At 41.2% G+C, this 15,843-nt stretch overlaps 1 protein-coding gene across 2 annotated transcripts in view; it reads right to left on the bottom strand.

Moving 5' to 3' along the window:
• Positions 1-15,843, bottom strand: part of MAP3K3 (mitogen-activated protein kinase kinase kinase 3) — a 67,995-nt gene that overhangs the window by 45,598 nt on the left and 6,554 nt on the right. For both annotated transcript variants that reach the window (XM_084748528.1, XM_084748527.1), the window contains exon 2: positions 7,505-7,626. In XM_084748528.1, coding sequence (XP_084604654.1) covers positions 7,505-7,626 — 122 coding nt within the window. The remainder of the gene's footprint in view (positions 1-7,504; positions 7,627-15,843) is intronic.

The following is a 15,843-nucleotide window of genomic DNA, read 5'->3' as shown; positions in this document are numbered from 1 at the left end:
TGAGATCTTGCCTCCCAAGCTCTGGGATTAAAGGCGTATACCACCACCCAGCAAATGCTTCATTGTAAGAGTTGCCTTAGTGCATCTTCACAGTAACAGAACACTACCTAAGACACCTACAAAAGTCACAAAACTAAAATTCAAAACAAATAAAAAATCAGTAGAACAAAACAAAATGCCAAAATAAGACAAAAGTTCATTTTGTGCTGGCCAGCTATTCCTGAGCATGGAGTGAGGTTGAAATTCCCAATAACACTCCATTCGAAAAAAATTGATTTTTCACTTTGCCAATAGATATCAATTGTAAATAACTTCTTTTTTGTTTTGTTTTGTTGGTCTTTTGGTTTTTTCGAGACAGGGTTTCTCTGTGTAGCCTTGGCTGTCCTGGACTTGCTTAGCAGACCAGGCTGGCCTCAAACTCACAGCGATCTGCCTGCCTCTGCCTCCCAAGTGCTGGGATTAAAGGCGTGCGCCACCAAGCCCAGCCCGTAAATAACTTCTTAGTTAGGGGTAAACACACAGAAGTGAACACACACCACAAAAAAGGGAGGAAGTTTGCAAGGAAGGAAGTATGCATTAAGGACTTCCTTTTCCCAGGGGATTATGAGGCTAAAATTCCTTTCCAATCCTTGAAATGGAATATTGGTTCTAATATACACCCTAGAAATTATTGATACTCCCAAAGAGATTTCATATATGTGAAAACTTATACTTTGTTAACACATAAATTCATTATGTGTTTAGAGTAAAATATTAATATTTCAAAAATAGTGACTTAATGCAAATCTCTTTAATGCACAGCCTAAGATAACAGGATTTTCATGCCCATTTCTGCTTTCAATCTATTATAATAACTTATATCACGAAGCCCCTGGAAAATCCCACTGTACATCCTTAAGAGGATGAATTGAAAAGGGTGTAACATCATAGTATTATTATGCAAAGAGTTTTTTTTTTCCCGAAACAAGGTTTCTCTGTGTAGCCTTGGCTGTCCTGGACTCACTTTGTAGTCCAGGCTGGCCTCGAACTCACAGCGATCCGCCTGCCTCTGCCTCCCGAGTGCTGGGATTAAAGGCGTGCACCACCACACTCGGCCTATGCAAAGAGTTTTAACTACATATACTCCCACTGTCTTTTAAAGGGCCAAAGGAGTATCCTACAGGGTCGACAGACCATACCTTATGAATCACTAAATTAGAATAAAAGAATGTCAGAGCCACAGGGACCAGTGAGATGGCTTGGCTGGAAAAGGTACCTGTCACCAAACCTGAGATCAATCCCAATACCCACACAGTGGGAGGAAAAGAACCACATCTTTAAAGTTGCCCTCTGATCTCAGCGCATGAGCACGCACACGCATGCACACATGCATGCACAGAATAAACATAATTAAAATTATGGATTAAAGGTCTGAAGGAACTAATCTATTCCAGGGTAGGCCAAAACTCAAGTGCTGCTCTATGTTAACAGAAAGGAACTGAACTTTTACTCCAAACCCAGAATCACTCCTTCTGAAGTCTAACCAAGCCCAAAAGTAGTAAAACAGCGCATAAAAAGATGCCTTTTCTGGTGCAATAATAGCCATTTTAGAACAGGCTTCAAGTTACATCATCATATGCCCAGATCAGGCAAGTTCCCAAATCTGAGTTTCTCCTGTCAAGCTGGTAATAACAAGCCACAAATAAGGAACGTTCATAAACAGACAACTATGCTCAACCCCTTCACTATTCTCCTGGACTTAGCTAAAGCATCTCAACTGGTAGCCTAGCCTCCTCTGACTTCTGTGACTTGGTTCCAGCCCTAAGAACTTAACAGCACTTTAACCACTTCTGCTTCTTCATTGGTTCCTCTTTCACGCCTCTCTTACCTCTCCCTCAATGTGTGCACCCAGGCTTTGGACTTCTGAGATTAAAGGAATATGCCATCATGGTAGGCTACTTACTATATATATTTGGGGTGCTTCCTTGCACATTTGGAACTGGAATCCTTTTGCCAAAGATAGTAAATAGGTTAAATGAAAAGGGAAACAAAAGTATAGGTTTTGTTTGTTTTTTGTTTTGTTTTGTTTTGTTTTGTTTTATAAATGTGACTCGGTGAAGTCATAAGAAACTAATGGAGGCAGTCCTAGGCTTGCGTGTGTCCAATCTTCAAGCTGCCCAGCCCTCCTTATCAACAACCTCTGAAAAAGAAGAGTTAAGAGTGGGTCTGCCGCAGAACAACTCAGTCTCTGGCTCAGTAAGGCTAACCTCTCCTAGAGTTCTCTGGCCTGGAACTGATAACCCAGGCCCTTCCTTGCTTTGTGCCTGCCACAAAGAAAGCAGCTTTCCCACACGGGCATACTCACCAGTGAATCCCTGAAGAATCAGATTTTGACTTTGGAATCCATGCAAGCATAGAGAAGATTAGTAAGATGGAAGAGAAAGAGTTTATGGAAATAAGGATTGTCTTTTTTTTTTCCAATTTGATCTTCAGAAATTGGACTAAATTCAGAATTTTGGCCAGGTGGTGGTGGCACACACTTTTAATCCCAGCACTCAGGAGGCAGAGGCAGGTGGATCTCTGAGAGTTCGAGGCCAGCCTGGTCTACAAAGCAAGTCCAGAACAGTCAAGGCTACACAGAGAAACCCTGTCTTGAAAAAACAAAATCACAACAAAACAAACACAACCCAGAAGTTTGCAAAAGACCATTAATTAGATAGTAATGACAAGCCAAAAAAGGCACCAAAACCTTAACACTTTCAGTTCCACAACAACATGCATAGTTCTGGTTAGGAGTTTCCCCAAAGCTCAAATCCATAGTGGTAGAACACAGAAGAAATTATATAATTACTACTGCTTTACATTTATACATTTTTATAACGTGCAAAATACATTCTCTGATCTTGCAAAACTCTCAAGTGGAAACAATGTGCATTAAGTGCCTATATTTCAAACGGAAAAACTAAGGTTCACCAAAGTTATCTGAATTACTTCAGTACAATTGTTGTGACTAGAAATCAATAGTTCTGTTATTTCCTGGCTCTACTCCAAATCTTCCTGTGAAAGTTCTGCAAACTTTTATTAAGTGTTGCTTATATACATGTTTATAGGTGGCGACATTGTTAACTGCCATCATAAAACTCTGTGTCAAGAGGTGATAACATGCCAGGTGTGGTGGCACACACCTTTAAGCCCAGTGCTCAGGAAGCAGAGGCAGGAGTTCGAGGTCAGCCTGGTCTACAAATCGAGTTCTAGGACAGCCAGGGCTAGTACACAGAGAAACCCTGTCTGGAAAAACAAAAACAAAAAACCTCAGATGACTAACAAACAGCATTATGACTATTGGGCAGGTGTACTTTCCACTACACTAAGCTGTCAGCTCCATGAAGAATTAGCACTCATTAATAAACAGTGAACTGTGAATTGGTGAGTGCTAAAGACTGTCAGGCCATGCACAGGTTCCAGCTATACCCAGGATGTGTCATACATCCAAGATGTTCAACCAGCTATAACTATGGTTTTGGCTTCTAGGGAAATTACAAAAACCACAAACCTATCTCCTAAGAAATAGTTTACAGTAGAGACTCCACTGTCCATGAACTCTCATAATTACTTAGAATACTTACTTATACTCAAATGTATTTTCTCTTTCAACTGGATACCAAAATTGTTTACTTAGGGAATCGGATGTCTAAAGCCCTGCCAAGCAGATGTTTGAATTAGGTTTTCTAGTTCTTCCAGGCCTAACACCCAAACAATTCTGTCACTGAACCCAGCTCTTTTGCTTTTCGTGCTGTGCCAATCTCAGCTGGGTATTTCCATTCTCACACTAAATGGCCATTTGCCTCTGCCAACACCATTCCACTGTTGAATCAACATTTTTCCCACCAGCCAAAATGCTAGATTGCCTTTGTTTCAACTCTGTGGTTTGGATCTTTATCCAAATTACCATGTTTTAGTCCAATTTGACATCTCACCTATTTAAATTAGGTATTTATTTTTTATCCCCCTGTCCTCCTAAATACAGACCTGGGGCAGGGGATGGTAACGAAAAAAACTATTTTATGGGCTAGAGAGATGCCTCAGCAGTTAAGGCCACTGGCTACTCTTCCAGAAAACTTGGGTTAAATTCCCAGTACCCACAAGGTGGCTAACAACTCCACTTCCAGGTGATGCACTTCCTCTTCTGACATCCATGTGCACAAGTCATGTATGTGATACACACACATGCAGATAAAACACTCATACACATAATAAATGACCAAACAAACAAAACCCCAAAACACTATTTTATACTATCTCTAGCCTAAGTTATTATAACAAAAAGAATAGCAAACGGTAAGGATCTGTATTAACATTGTCACACTAACCAATGATCTCTGCAACATACTCACATTGTCAGGCTCTTTTCATTATCTTCCCATGTATCTCCTGTACCCCTACCTCCCTCAGCATCTTAGGAATGCACTTTTGTCTTCAAGATTTTGCTAAAGAAGCTGGGCACAGTGGCGCACGCCTTTAATCCCAGCACTTGGGAGGCAGAGGCCAGCCAGCCTGGTCTACAAAGCGAGTTCAAGACAGCCAAGGCTACACAGAGAAACCCTGTCTCAAAAAACCAGAAAATAACCCAAAAAACCAAACCAAACAAAAAAAGAATAGTTTCCAGAAACTTCTACCTCCCCCAGAAGAAGCCACTTGACTTCATTAAAAGAAAAGGATATCTTGACTTTTTATTTATTGCCATTTTACCTGATATTAGCATAAAACCTTGAGCTTCCCAACACATGCATGCACACACACACTTGCGCACACTCCTACCTTTGTGCTGGGAACTGAGCCTCATGCATTCTACCAACTAAGCTATCTCTGATCCTTGAAATTAAATTTTTAAATAGCAATGTTAGCTCTTCAGCTTCGCATTCCTGCAAGAATACAATCTTAAAGATGATTCTCATTAATAAGCTTATCAGAGTGTAGAAACTAATTAGCTATGTAGAAGGAATGAATTCGCCAATGAATTTATACACTTCTGAGCATTTAATATCTTGTTATCATCTCCCCCACAAGAAAAAGGCTCTCATATTGTTTATAAAATTGTTTTGTCCAATACAATAGCCACAAGCCACATATGGCTATTTAATTTAATTAAAATTAAAGAAAATAGAAAATGCAGTTGCTCAACAGCTGCATGTGGTCAGTGGCTACCACAACAGATAACACAGATGTGGAACATTCCTGACCACACAGACCTTTAGTGAACAGCACTAACAGAGGCTGCAGATGAGTAATACTGTTGTGAGACATGGTTTATAAGACAGAATTTGGGTCACACTAACCAATGATCTCTGCAATCTACTACAAACTTTGTCCAGGAAATGAAGTCCACTCTTCAGCACTAGTGGCAAATTTAAAAGTACATTTCAGAACTGGGTAGTGGTGGCTCACACCTTTAATCCTAGCACTTGGGAGGCAGAGGCAGGTGGATCTCTGTGAGTTTGAGACCCTGTTTCGAAACACACATACACAAAAAAACAAAAGACATTTCGGCTTTCACAGGTAATTTGGCTCCTCACCAAAAATTTTTCTCATCAGCCCCTTCACATGAGCTCGCTGTTTAGAAGGTCTGAGCAGCTGCTATTGTGTTATTTCTTTAAAATAAAAAGTCTAAGATGGGTGTGGTGACTCAAGCCTTTAATCCCAGCACTCGGAGGCAGAGGCAGGTGGACTGATTTGAGTTTGAGGCCAGCCTGGTCTACAAAGTGATTCCAGGACAGCCAAGCCTACACAAAAGAAATCCTGTCTTGAACCCCCCACCCCCACCCTGCAAAAAAAAAAATGTCTGAGGTTAACAATTTGTTTCCTCCATGCAACAGAAAGTGTTTGATGTTATTCAAGTAAACTGTGGAGGCAAAGAGCCAACAGCTCTTATTACTATTACTTTCTAGCAATTACTCCATTCCATAATCTTCACAACCACCAACTTTAATCTATAGTAGCAGGAAGTTTGTAAAAAGAGCAAGACTTTCTGGTAACAGTTTTTAAGCGCTAGCAAGATTCCCATGAAACTACCCAGGGCTATCTCTGCGCCACTTCCTGGAATGATCCTTAGGGCCTTCTTTTCACCCACTAATTGTTATCCATGCCAACAGTCCAGTTAGGAAAAGACCAGCTAACTGTAGCTATGTTCGCAAGCACACTCCACAAAGGAAGACAGGAAGGAAAGTGAGGTCATTAGACTCAAGCCATGGGGGAGGGGACTCACTTCTGGTAAAATGTTCCTTCCCAACATGGCTTTGAATGCAAGTAAACTGCAGCAAAGGGGAAGCCACAGGATTTGACAGATTAATGTATGAAAAATGTAAGAATGAGTCCTAATTTGTTATTCATCAGTTCTGTAAGATAATCACAATAGAGGCAGCTTTCTAAGTTAATCTATTATAACACGAAGCAAAAACACTCCTGTAACCGCCAGGGAACCTAGAATTCCTAAAGGCAGGAAATACTCTGGGAGGGTATATCTGGCAGAGCACAGATAGAAAAAAGTTCTAAACCTTATAATTTCTTTGTAACTCTGAGCAACTGATAGACAAGGTTAAATGAGAAGAGGTTACATAGTAAGAAACCCCCACAGGGAGATAGTCCTGAGCAAACTTTCATCAAGCATATCTACTTGGGTACCACAGGCATCACACAGAGCACTGGACGCTACCAGACTGTGGGACCCCATCCATCCATTCTTCTCTGAAGGCCAGCTTACCCAGGAAACGGTGATAAATGATGCCAGACATGAGAGGATTTCAACATCACATAAATTAATGGTTAACGAAAATAGGATATGTTTTTCTAAAACAGCACATGACTCTCAATAAAAAGACACTCTCAAATACCCAAGCCAATAATGGGAAAAAACAATAATAAGATCTCTCAGCATTGCTCTTAAAATATGTTAAGTGAAAGCTGGGAGGTGGTGGCGCATGCCTGTAATCCCAGCACTAGGGAAGGCAGAGGCAGGTGGATCTTTGTAAGTTCAAGGCCAGCCTGGTCTACATAGTGAGTTCCATGACAGCCAGGACTTCACAGAGAAACTCTGTCTCAAAACAAACAAACAAACGTTATGTGATACTTAATGAATGAATTACCCTTCCTAATTATATTGCACATAAGTTAATGTGAAAACTAACTCGTTTTCCTGAGTATATACTTTAAGGTAGCTGAAGACCTTCTAAGTTTCAGATCATGAATCTGATCTGCCAAATAATCAATAAAAGCAAAAGAAGTACATGAATATAGACTTCATAACAAGGGGAAGAATTATTCTTATTCTCCACAGATAAAATGCTGTGCCAAGAACTCCAGCTCATGGACCTGTACCTGGCTGCTACGTATGATTTATTTTTTACCAGGGGTGTGAAAGGGACCAACAGCATTCAAGCCTAGAATCAGAGTAGCCTTAACTTCTCATATATTCTTCATTTGGAAACCTCTCCCCAATCAACTCTGTTAAGTGTACTAGAGCCACACATACCTGCCTGTTGGGGTGACCTGTGTCCTTGTTCTTCATGGTCTCATATCCAGACACCCGGGGACGTCGGCTCATCTGGAGGGCCACCAGGTCCTTCATGATTGAGTCTAATGCCTCCTGTTCATCTGCAATGAAGAGAGCACATGGGCTAAGACACTTCAATACAGACCAATAAAACACTATTGCTGCAAATTATATGACTGATATTCCAGGGGGTAAAACGACAGACCCTGAGTCAGATGTGGTGGCACAAGCCTATAATCAATTGCCACACTTGAGATCCTTGCAGGAGGATAACTGCATGCGTGCAGCCAGCCAGGGTAACACAGCAAGCCCATTTCCAAACATCGTGACAGACTCTGTAACCACAGCCACACAGTGGTCATGAAGAACATAATTAAGGTCAAGTTGTGGCAATCTTAAATATACTGTTTTAATAGTCCTCCAGATTTCTAGCAATGCATTGATTGGGACTGAGGGAGTAGTTCATTCACTGCCAGAAGAATTCAACCATGAAAAACCTGAAAAGTTAAGAGTGAAGAACCCTACAGCACAATATAGTTGGCTATGGAATGAAAATATAAATTCAGCAAACTAACTCAGGGGCAGGACTGTCCTAGATCTAGCCTGTCTGCTTGTCTGCCTTTCCTCCTCCTCCTCCTCCTCCCCCTTTCTTTCTTTTTTTTTTCCCCCAAGGCAGGGGCTCATTATGTATATAGCTCAGGCTAGGCCAGAACATGACATCCTCCTGTCTTAGCAGCATTGAGATTTCTTTCTTTCTTTCTTTCTTTCCTTCTTTCCTTTCAAGACAGGGTTTCTCTGTGTAGCCCTGGCTGTTCTGGACTCACTTTGTAGACCAGGCTGGCCTGGAACTCACAGTGATCCACTTGCCTCCGCCTCCCAAGTGCTGGGATTAAAGGTGTGCACCACCGCCACCCCGGCGAGATTTTTACAGTATTGAAAACCATACCCAGCCAGACTTACTCTTAAAGCACTGTGTATGTGTAAAAGAGGAAATCTTAACAGACCTCGAGGTAGCTGCTTTAAGCACAGTTGTTTTATATGCCTAATCTTTTTGTTTGTTTGTTTGGTTGGTTGGTTTGGTTTTCAAGTCAGGGTTTCTCTGTGTAGCCTTGGCTGTCCTGGACTCACTCTGTAGACCAGGATGGCCTCGAACTCACAGCGATCCCCCTGCCTCTGCCTCCCAAGCGCTGGGACTAAAGGCATGCGACACCACGCCCAGCTCTATATGCCTAATCTTTAAATACTGCTTCTAACTACAAATTTGACTGGCCAGTCAGCTTCTGATAGGGAGGTCAAAGGGTTGATCTTCTGGCCAGAACAATGTGTTATCTCTACCTTACTGGGTTTACTTTTAATCCCTCTCTCTTCAAACACTGTGGAGTACTAGAGGTCTCACTATCTGAAGACGAACTATTCCAAACCCAGAATACAAACCAGCCCAAGCTTTACAAATTCTCCCAGAGATCTTAAAACTGTTGAAATAACATTTCAAGGTTGAAAATAAGTGTATCTGTTGATCTGGAAGAGAACATGAGGGTGATTGTCACACTCCCCAAGTTCCACTTGGGAACTTAGGCACATCTTTTTAAAAAAACAAGTAAAAAGAAAAAAGACTCCACCCAAAAAGAGTGCCTATCTTCTGCCTTTTATTCTTGTCCCTTAGAAATATTAATAATCTGTAGGAAGGAAAACACAGTATGAACCTGGTCTCTTCTCCAACACTACTTGTTTCTCCCCTCTTCCTAGAATACTTCTGACATAGGAAACATAGGAAAGGAAGCAAAGATACCTATAAAGATATTTCTGACTGTTCAGAAAAGTAAAATCAAATTTAAAACTTGCAAGAAAAAAAATGAGAGTTGTAAAGAGTAGCTTCCTATATAATTCTACTTTAAAATATATACAAAAAAGATTAGTCCAATACAGTGGTCCTTTAACTAAAACACTGGGCAACACAGCAAGACCTCGCCTCAAAAAAAGGGGTGGGGGAGTGTATTGCACATATAACTCTAATACTCAAAGATTATAACCTTCAACAAAATAACAGAGTAGATGAAACAATAAATGAGAAAGTGGATTCTTGAGAAGGACAAACAAACCTATTTTCTATTATTCTAGCCACTTCTCTATTGGCTCTTTAAAGAAAAAGAATGTGATATAGGAAATGTGGCTCAGTTGGAACAGCTATATGCTTGCTTTATTGTTTTTAATCTAATAACCAAAATTTAAAAGCAAAAAACAAGCCAGGCCTAGTGGCACACACCTTTAATCCCAGCACTCAGGAGCAGAGATGGGTGATCTTTGTGACTTCAAGGCCAGCCTGGTCTATGTAGTTCTAGGCTATCCAGGGCTACTTAGTGAGACCCTGTCTCAAAAAAACAAAAGTTTTTAAGAGTTGGCAAGATGGCTCGGTGTTAGGACCACTAGCTTATACACATTAATAAAATAGATTAAAAAACAAAACAAGGGCCAGAGATGGCTCAGTAATTAAGAGCACTGGTTGCTCTTCTAGAGGACCTGGGTTCAATTCCTACCACTCACAAGGCAGCTGTCTGTAACTACAGTTTCAGAGGATACAACACCCTCACACCAATACACATTTATAAACAAACAAACAAACAACAAAAAACAAGAACAGAGTCTGATCTATATATGTGCAAGGCCCTGGATTCAATCCCAAGGCAGAAACACAGACACACACACACACACACACACACACACACACACACACACCATGAAGCATAGCATTTAAGCAGGTTTAAATGTAAAAGACATAATCTGATATATGTTATTAAATATACATAATTATACTAACTGTAACAATTAATCAGGGTCAAAAAGTATGATTAGTAATAAATAAATGTTTACTAAGAAGCATCTAGTAAGAATATTAAGAGCTTAATATATGTATGGAGGTTTGGGAAGGTTGGGTTTTCTTGTTTTATTTCAGTTTGGAGACAGTGTAGCCCTGTGTAGCCCTGACTAGCTTGGAACTTGCTATGTAGACCAGGCTGGCCTCACAGAGGTCCACTTGTCTCTACATCCCATGTCTAGCATTCATGAAGTTTTCAGTATTAGTATTACCATCTGAAATATTAGAACTTTCTACCACTGACAGTATTCAATCTCTAGGAGCAAGAAGGGAGTATTAGAATTTGCTATTGTAAGAGCTGGCTTATCATGTTGACAAACTTTTCTTCCAGAAAGCTAGCCAATTCTCAGTGTTATTTAGTGTTCCTAGTACTAACAAGATACTAGGCGAACGGCTTGGCATTCTTTCCTGAAATGTAGGGCAGCTGATATAAGTAAGGCAGGGTTATGAACTGAATTTTATGAGGACAAACAAAACTAGAAGCAGTGACGTTTTTCAATGATAGTCCAATTACAGACATAGATGAATACAAGATGTGAACCGAGTGGTATTTCTAGGTGTTGCTTCCTAGACTGAGATTTTAACTCAATTATCAGCATTCCCTTAGCATGGAATCTCATTAAGAACAATTCTTAAATAAAAGAAGAGCTTTCTTGGAAGGCAGCAGTCAGGAATTTCTGACTCAAAGAGATTTTTAGAAGTCCTTAAACAAATCACATATTTTCCCTAAATATTAATTTCCTCATTTGAAAAAATGGAGGTTATAAAGCATCGTTTTACAGAATTGTTAAGATAGAGACAGAGAGAGATGAAAAAAAGAAGAAAATTTACAAATTACTTCTCATGGTACTTAGTAATGCTTTAAAAATGCTGGCTGTTACAGTCATTGATATGAAAAGGTCAGTGGAAAAAGACTGGAAGGGCTAATCTACCCTAGGATTTAATTTATTCCTGAATTTTTATTAATCACTAACAATAACCATTTGCTCAGTATTTATCTTACGTTATTTATTAGAAAACTTTTTAAATTTTATTTTATATATTTGAGTGTTTTGCCTGCATGTATGTATATGCACCACATGCATGCATGCCTAGTGCACACAGAGGCAAGGAGGAGGCAGTGGGTCCCCTGGAACTGAAGTTACAGATGGTTCTAAACTGACATGTGTGTACTAGGAACTGAACCCAGGTCCTTTGTAAATGCAGCCAGCGCAGCCAGGTGTGTGGTGCAAACCTTTAATCCCAGCACTGGGGAGGCAAAGGCTGATGGATCGCTGTGAGTTTGAGGCCAGCCTGGTCTACAAAGTGAGTCCAGGACAGCCAAGGCTACACAGAGAAACCCTGTCTTGAAAAAAACAAAAAACAAAAACAAAAAAGCAGCCTGTGTTCTTAACTGTTGACTCATCTCTCCAGTCCCACTTTAGAACATTTTAAAAGCAGGAGTGATGAAGTTGGACTTTAATCCAGCATTTAGAAGGCAGGTACAGGCAAATCTCCATGAGTTTGAGGCTAGCCAGATCTACATAGTGAGCTCCAAGGCTGCTAAAACTACACAGTTGACACTCTTATCTCAAGAAAAGCAAGAAAGAGAAAAATTTTAAAGCTACTTCATTCAGGGCATACAAACTCTTGGGGCAAACACATAAACAAGCTCGCACTTGCCTTTAATCCCAGCAACGGGAGGCAGAGGCAGGTAGACCTCTTGAGTTTATGAGGCCAGTCCGGTCTCCATAAACAGTTCCAGGCCAGCCAGGGCTACATAATGAGACCCTGTCTCAAAAACAAATAAGTTAAATTTTAAAAAGAATAAACATACAATTACAATGTCATTTTTAAAAAGTAGATCAAGGAAACAGGCATGGTGACATTCCTGAAATCCCAGCACTCAGCTGTCCTAAGACAGTAGTATCACAAGTATGAGACCAGCCTGGTCTATATAGTGAGACTCTGTCTCAAAAAATAAAAATAGCACACACATATACAAAAGGCTAAAATAAGTATGTTGGCACATGCCTCCAAATTCAGCCCTAGGGAACCTGAAGCAGAGGGACCACAGCAAGTTCAAGGCCAGGTTGGCTTATACAGCAAGACCTAGTCCCACAAAAACAAAGCAATGTGATTTGGAAAATATACTAACCCGTATACATAAATACAAATGTTTAAAATTATTTTTAAAAGATTTATTTATTATATATACAGTGTTCTGCCTCCATGTATACCTGCACACCAGACGAGAATACCAGATCTCATTATAGGTGGTTGTGAACCACCATGTGGTTTCTGGGAATTGAATTCAGGACCTTTGGAAGAGCTGACAGTGCTCTTAATCTCTGAGCCATCTCTCCGGCACCATATGAAAATATTTTTAATAGTGAGTAGTAAGAATTTGTATATAGATGGTTTTACATAATCATTAACAGAATAAATAATTATTAACAGAATAATGAGTCTCTCCAAACAGCAAGCTATTTCAGCTATGCCAGAAAGCTCACCAAGTGAGCTGAAGGGGAAAAAGAAAATAAAGAACTATCAAATAAAGTAGGAATAAAGAGACTTTACTTTATCAATAGGCTATCAGAAAGAAAGAAAAAAAAAACCCCAAATAAATAGGAAGAAAATACTAAGCTGGGTGTGGTGGCGCATGCCTGTAATCACAGCACTCAGGAGGCAGAGACAGGAGGATCTCTGTGAGTTCCAGGCCAGCCTGGTCTACAAAGTGAGTCCAGGGCAGCCAAGGCTACACAGAAAGACCCTGTCTTGAGAAACAAAACAGAACTACTAGTAATTAAGAAAGGAGGGCCATTTGTTGTGGCATGCCTACAATCCTAGCAATTGAGAGGCAGAAGCAAGAGTTCAAGTTTACTCTTATCCATGACATCCAGGCCAGCTATGAATAAATGAGAATCTGTTACAAACAAGCAAAGAAACATGGGTGTGGAGATGGCTCACTGGGTGAGGCACTTGCTGCTAACCCTGACCACTCGAGTTGGATCTCTAGGAGCCAGTGTGCGAACCAACTGCCAGAAGCACTCTCTAACCCTCTACACACATGCCACTATGGCAATTTGCCCTGCCCCCCCAAATATGCACACACAAAACAAATAGTTACTTATTTATCCACCATGGGTTTTTGTTTTGTTTTGTTTGTTTTTTGTTTTTCAAGACAGGGTTTCTCTGTGTAATAGCTCTGGCTGTCCTGGAACCTGCTCTGTTGACCAGGCTGGCCTCAAACTCATGGAGATCCTTCTGTCTCTGCCTCCCAAGTGCTAGGATTAAAGGCCTGCGCCACCACTGCCCCATTTACTTATTTATAAAGAAAGTTAGTAATCTAGAAAGGGTTCAGAGTTCAGGCTTTAAAAGGGAAGCACAGGTTGGCAAGGGGGCTCAGCTGTCTTTGCCATCAAGCCTGACAAACTGAGTTTGATTCTTGGAACCCACATGGTGGTAGGAGAGACGTGACCCCCTACACAAATTACTCTCCGACCTCCACACATACACTGTGGCACACATGAGCCTGTGCCTGATGCACACACAAGAGTTGGGAAGGGAGTGAAGTGGAGGGGAGGGAAGGAAAGGCTCCTAAGAAATCATCAGCAAGAGGGGCGTGGTGGCACACGCCTTTAACCCCAGCACTCGGGAAGCAGAGGCAGGTGGGTCTCTGAGTTCAAGGCCAGTCTGGTCTACAAAGCAAGTCCAGGACAGCCAAGGTTACACAGAAAAACTCTGTCTCGAAAAAACTAAAAAAAGAAAGAAAGAAATCATCAGCAAGCAGGTACCTGTAATTCTCAGTAGCCTATACTTTTTCTTCCCTTATTTCTGACTTACGGTGTAGGGCAATATACCCTTTCTAGCTCCAGTAGGAAGTTACTTTTCCACATTGAACTTCTGTTTGAAAGGTCTTTAAGGTACTTCCCTTTTATGAGTTCTCTTGGTTAACCCAGAGAAGTTACAGGAAGTACCATGTCTTGTAATAAACACTGTCATCCTACAAGATATCTCTTTACTATGCCACACATTCTTTTTCCACATTAACAAATCCCCAAAGCAGTATTTTGTTGGTAGTGTTTTTTTTATTTTTATTTTTTTGTTTTTTGAGACAGGGTTTCTCTGTGTAGCCTTGGCTGTCCTGGACCCGCTTTGTAGACCAGGCTGAGCTCGAACTCACAGTGATCCACCAGTCTCTGCCTCCCAAGTGCTGGGATTATAGGCGTGTGCCACCACGCCCGGCTGGTAGTGGTTTTTTGAAACAAGGTCTCTCTATATAGCTGTGACTGCCCTGGAACTCGCCTTGTAGACCAGGCTTGCCTCAAACTCATTTTTACCTGCTTTCTCCCAATGCTGGGATTAAAGGAGTTCTCCACCACACCCAGTCTACAGTAATATTTTAATCTTTGTTTTCACTTAACTAATGATGTTATTTCTTCATCTTGCCAAGGCTCTGTCTTAGTTCTGCCAGGTCATCTGATCATCCTGCTCAGCTTGAGAGAGTCTGCTTGAGTCCCTGAGTCAGATTTTACTTTCTCTTCATGACATTGTATTTATTTCCACTGACTCGACCCTGACAATATCCAGGCAAAAATCATTTTTCCAACATAAATTTTTATTGATTATTTGGAAATTTCACATTGTGCACATTTTCCAGTCCTCCCAGGTCTGGCCCTCTGACTGGCAAAAGTCATTTGACATTCAGTACGTACAACCAGATCCCATCTTCAACGCACACGAAAACTTGCTCCTTTAAGAACAAGGGTAATGACTAGCGAGATGGCTCAGCCTGTAAAAGCTCTCACCATGCAAGCCTGGCGCTCAGATCCACAATGAAAGGGAAGAACGGACTCCCAAAAGTTGTCCTTTGTCCTCCACATGCGCATGTACACCTACGCGCATGCGTGCACACGCACGCGCGCACACACACACACACTTAGAAAAAAATTATTTAAGAACACTGTTCACCCAGGCACAGTGGTGCACACTTGTTGGTCTCAGCACTCAGGAAATGGAGGCAGGAGAATCAAGAGTTCCTGGGCAAGTTTAGTTTGAGCATAGTGTGGGCCACATGAGATGCAGTTTGAAAAAACCAAACACAGAAAATGGCTGAAGCCAAGAGTGGTGACTCACATCTGTAATCCTACCAGCTAGGAGGCAGAAGCAGGCAGACCCCTGTGAATTTCAGGCCAGGTTGGTCTACATAGCAAGTTTCTTTTTCTTTCTTTCTTTCTTTTGAGACAGAGCTTCTCTGTGTAGCCTTGGCTGTCCTGGACTAACTTTGTAGACCAGGCCAGCCTCAAACTCACAGCGATCCACCTGCCTCTGCCCCGAGTGCTGGGATTAAGGGCATGTGCCACCACGCCTGGCTTTACATAGTGAGTTTCAAGCCGGTCAGAGCTACAGGTTGAGACCCTGTGTCAGCCCCTCCTTAGAGTTTTAAAGATAATGATTTAAAAAA

This window comes from Acomys minous (assembly GCF_964271855.1).
Source record: "Acomys minous genome assembly, chromosome: 12".
In the NCBI taxonomy this organism is placed as follows: Eukaryota; Metazoa; Chordata; class Mammalia; order Rodentia; family Muridae; genus Acomys; species Acomys minous.
The sequence above is the reverse complement of the archived record's forward strand: the minus strand, read 5'-3'. Positions and strand labels throughout refer to the sequence as shown.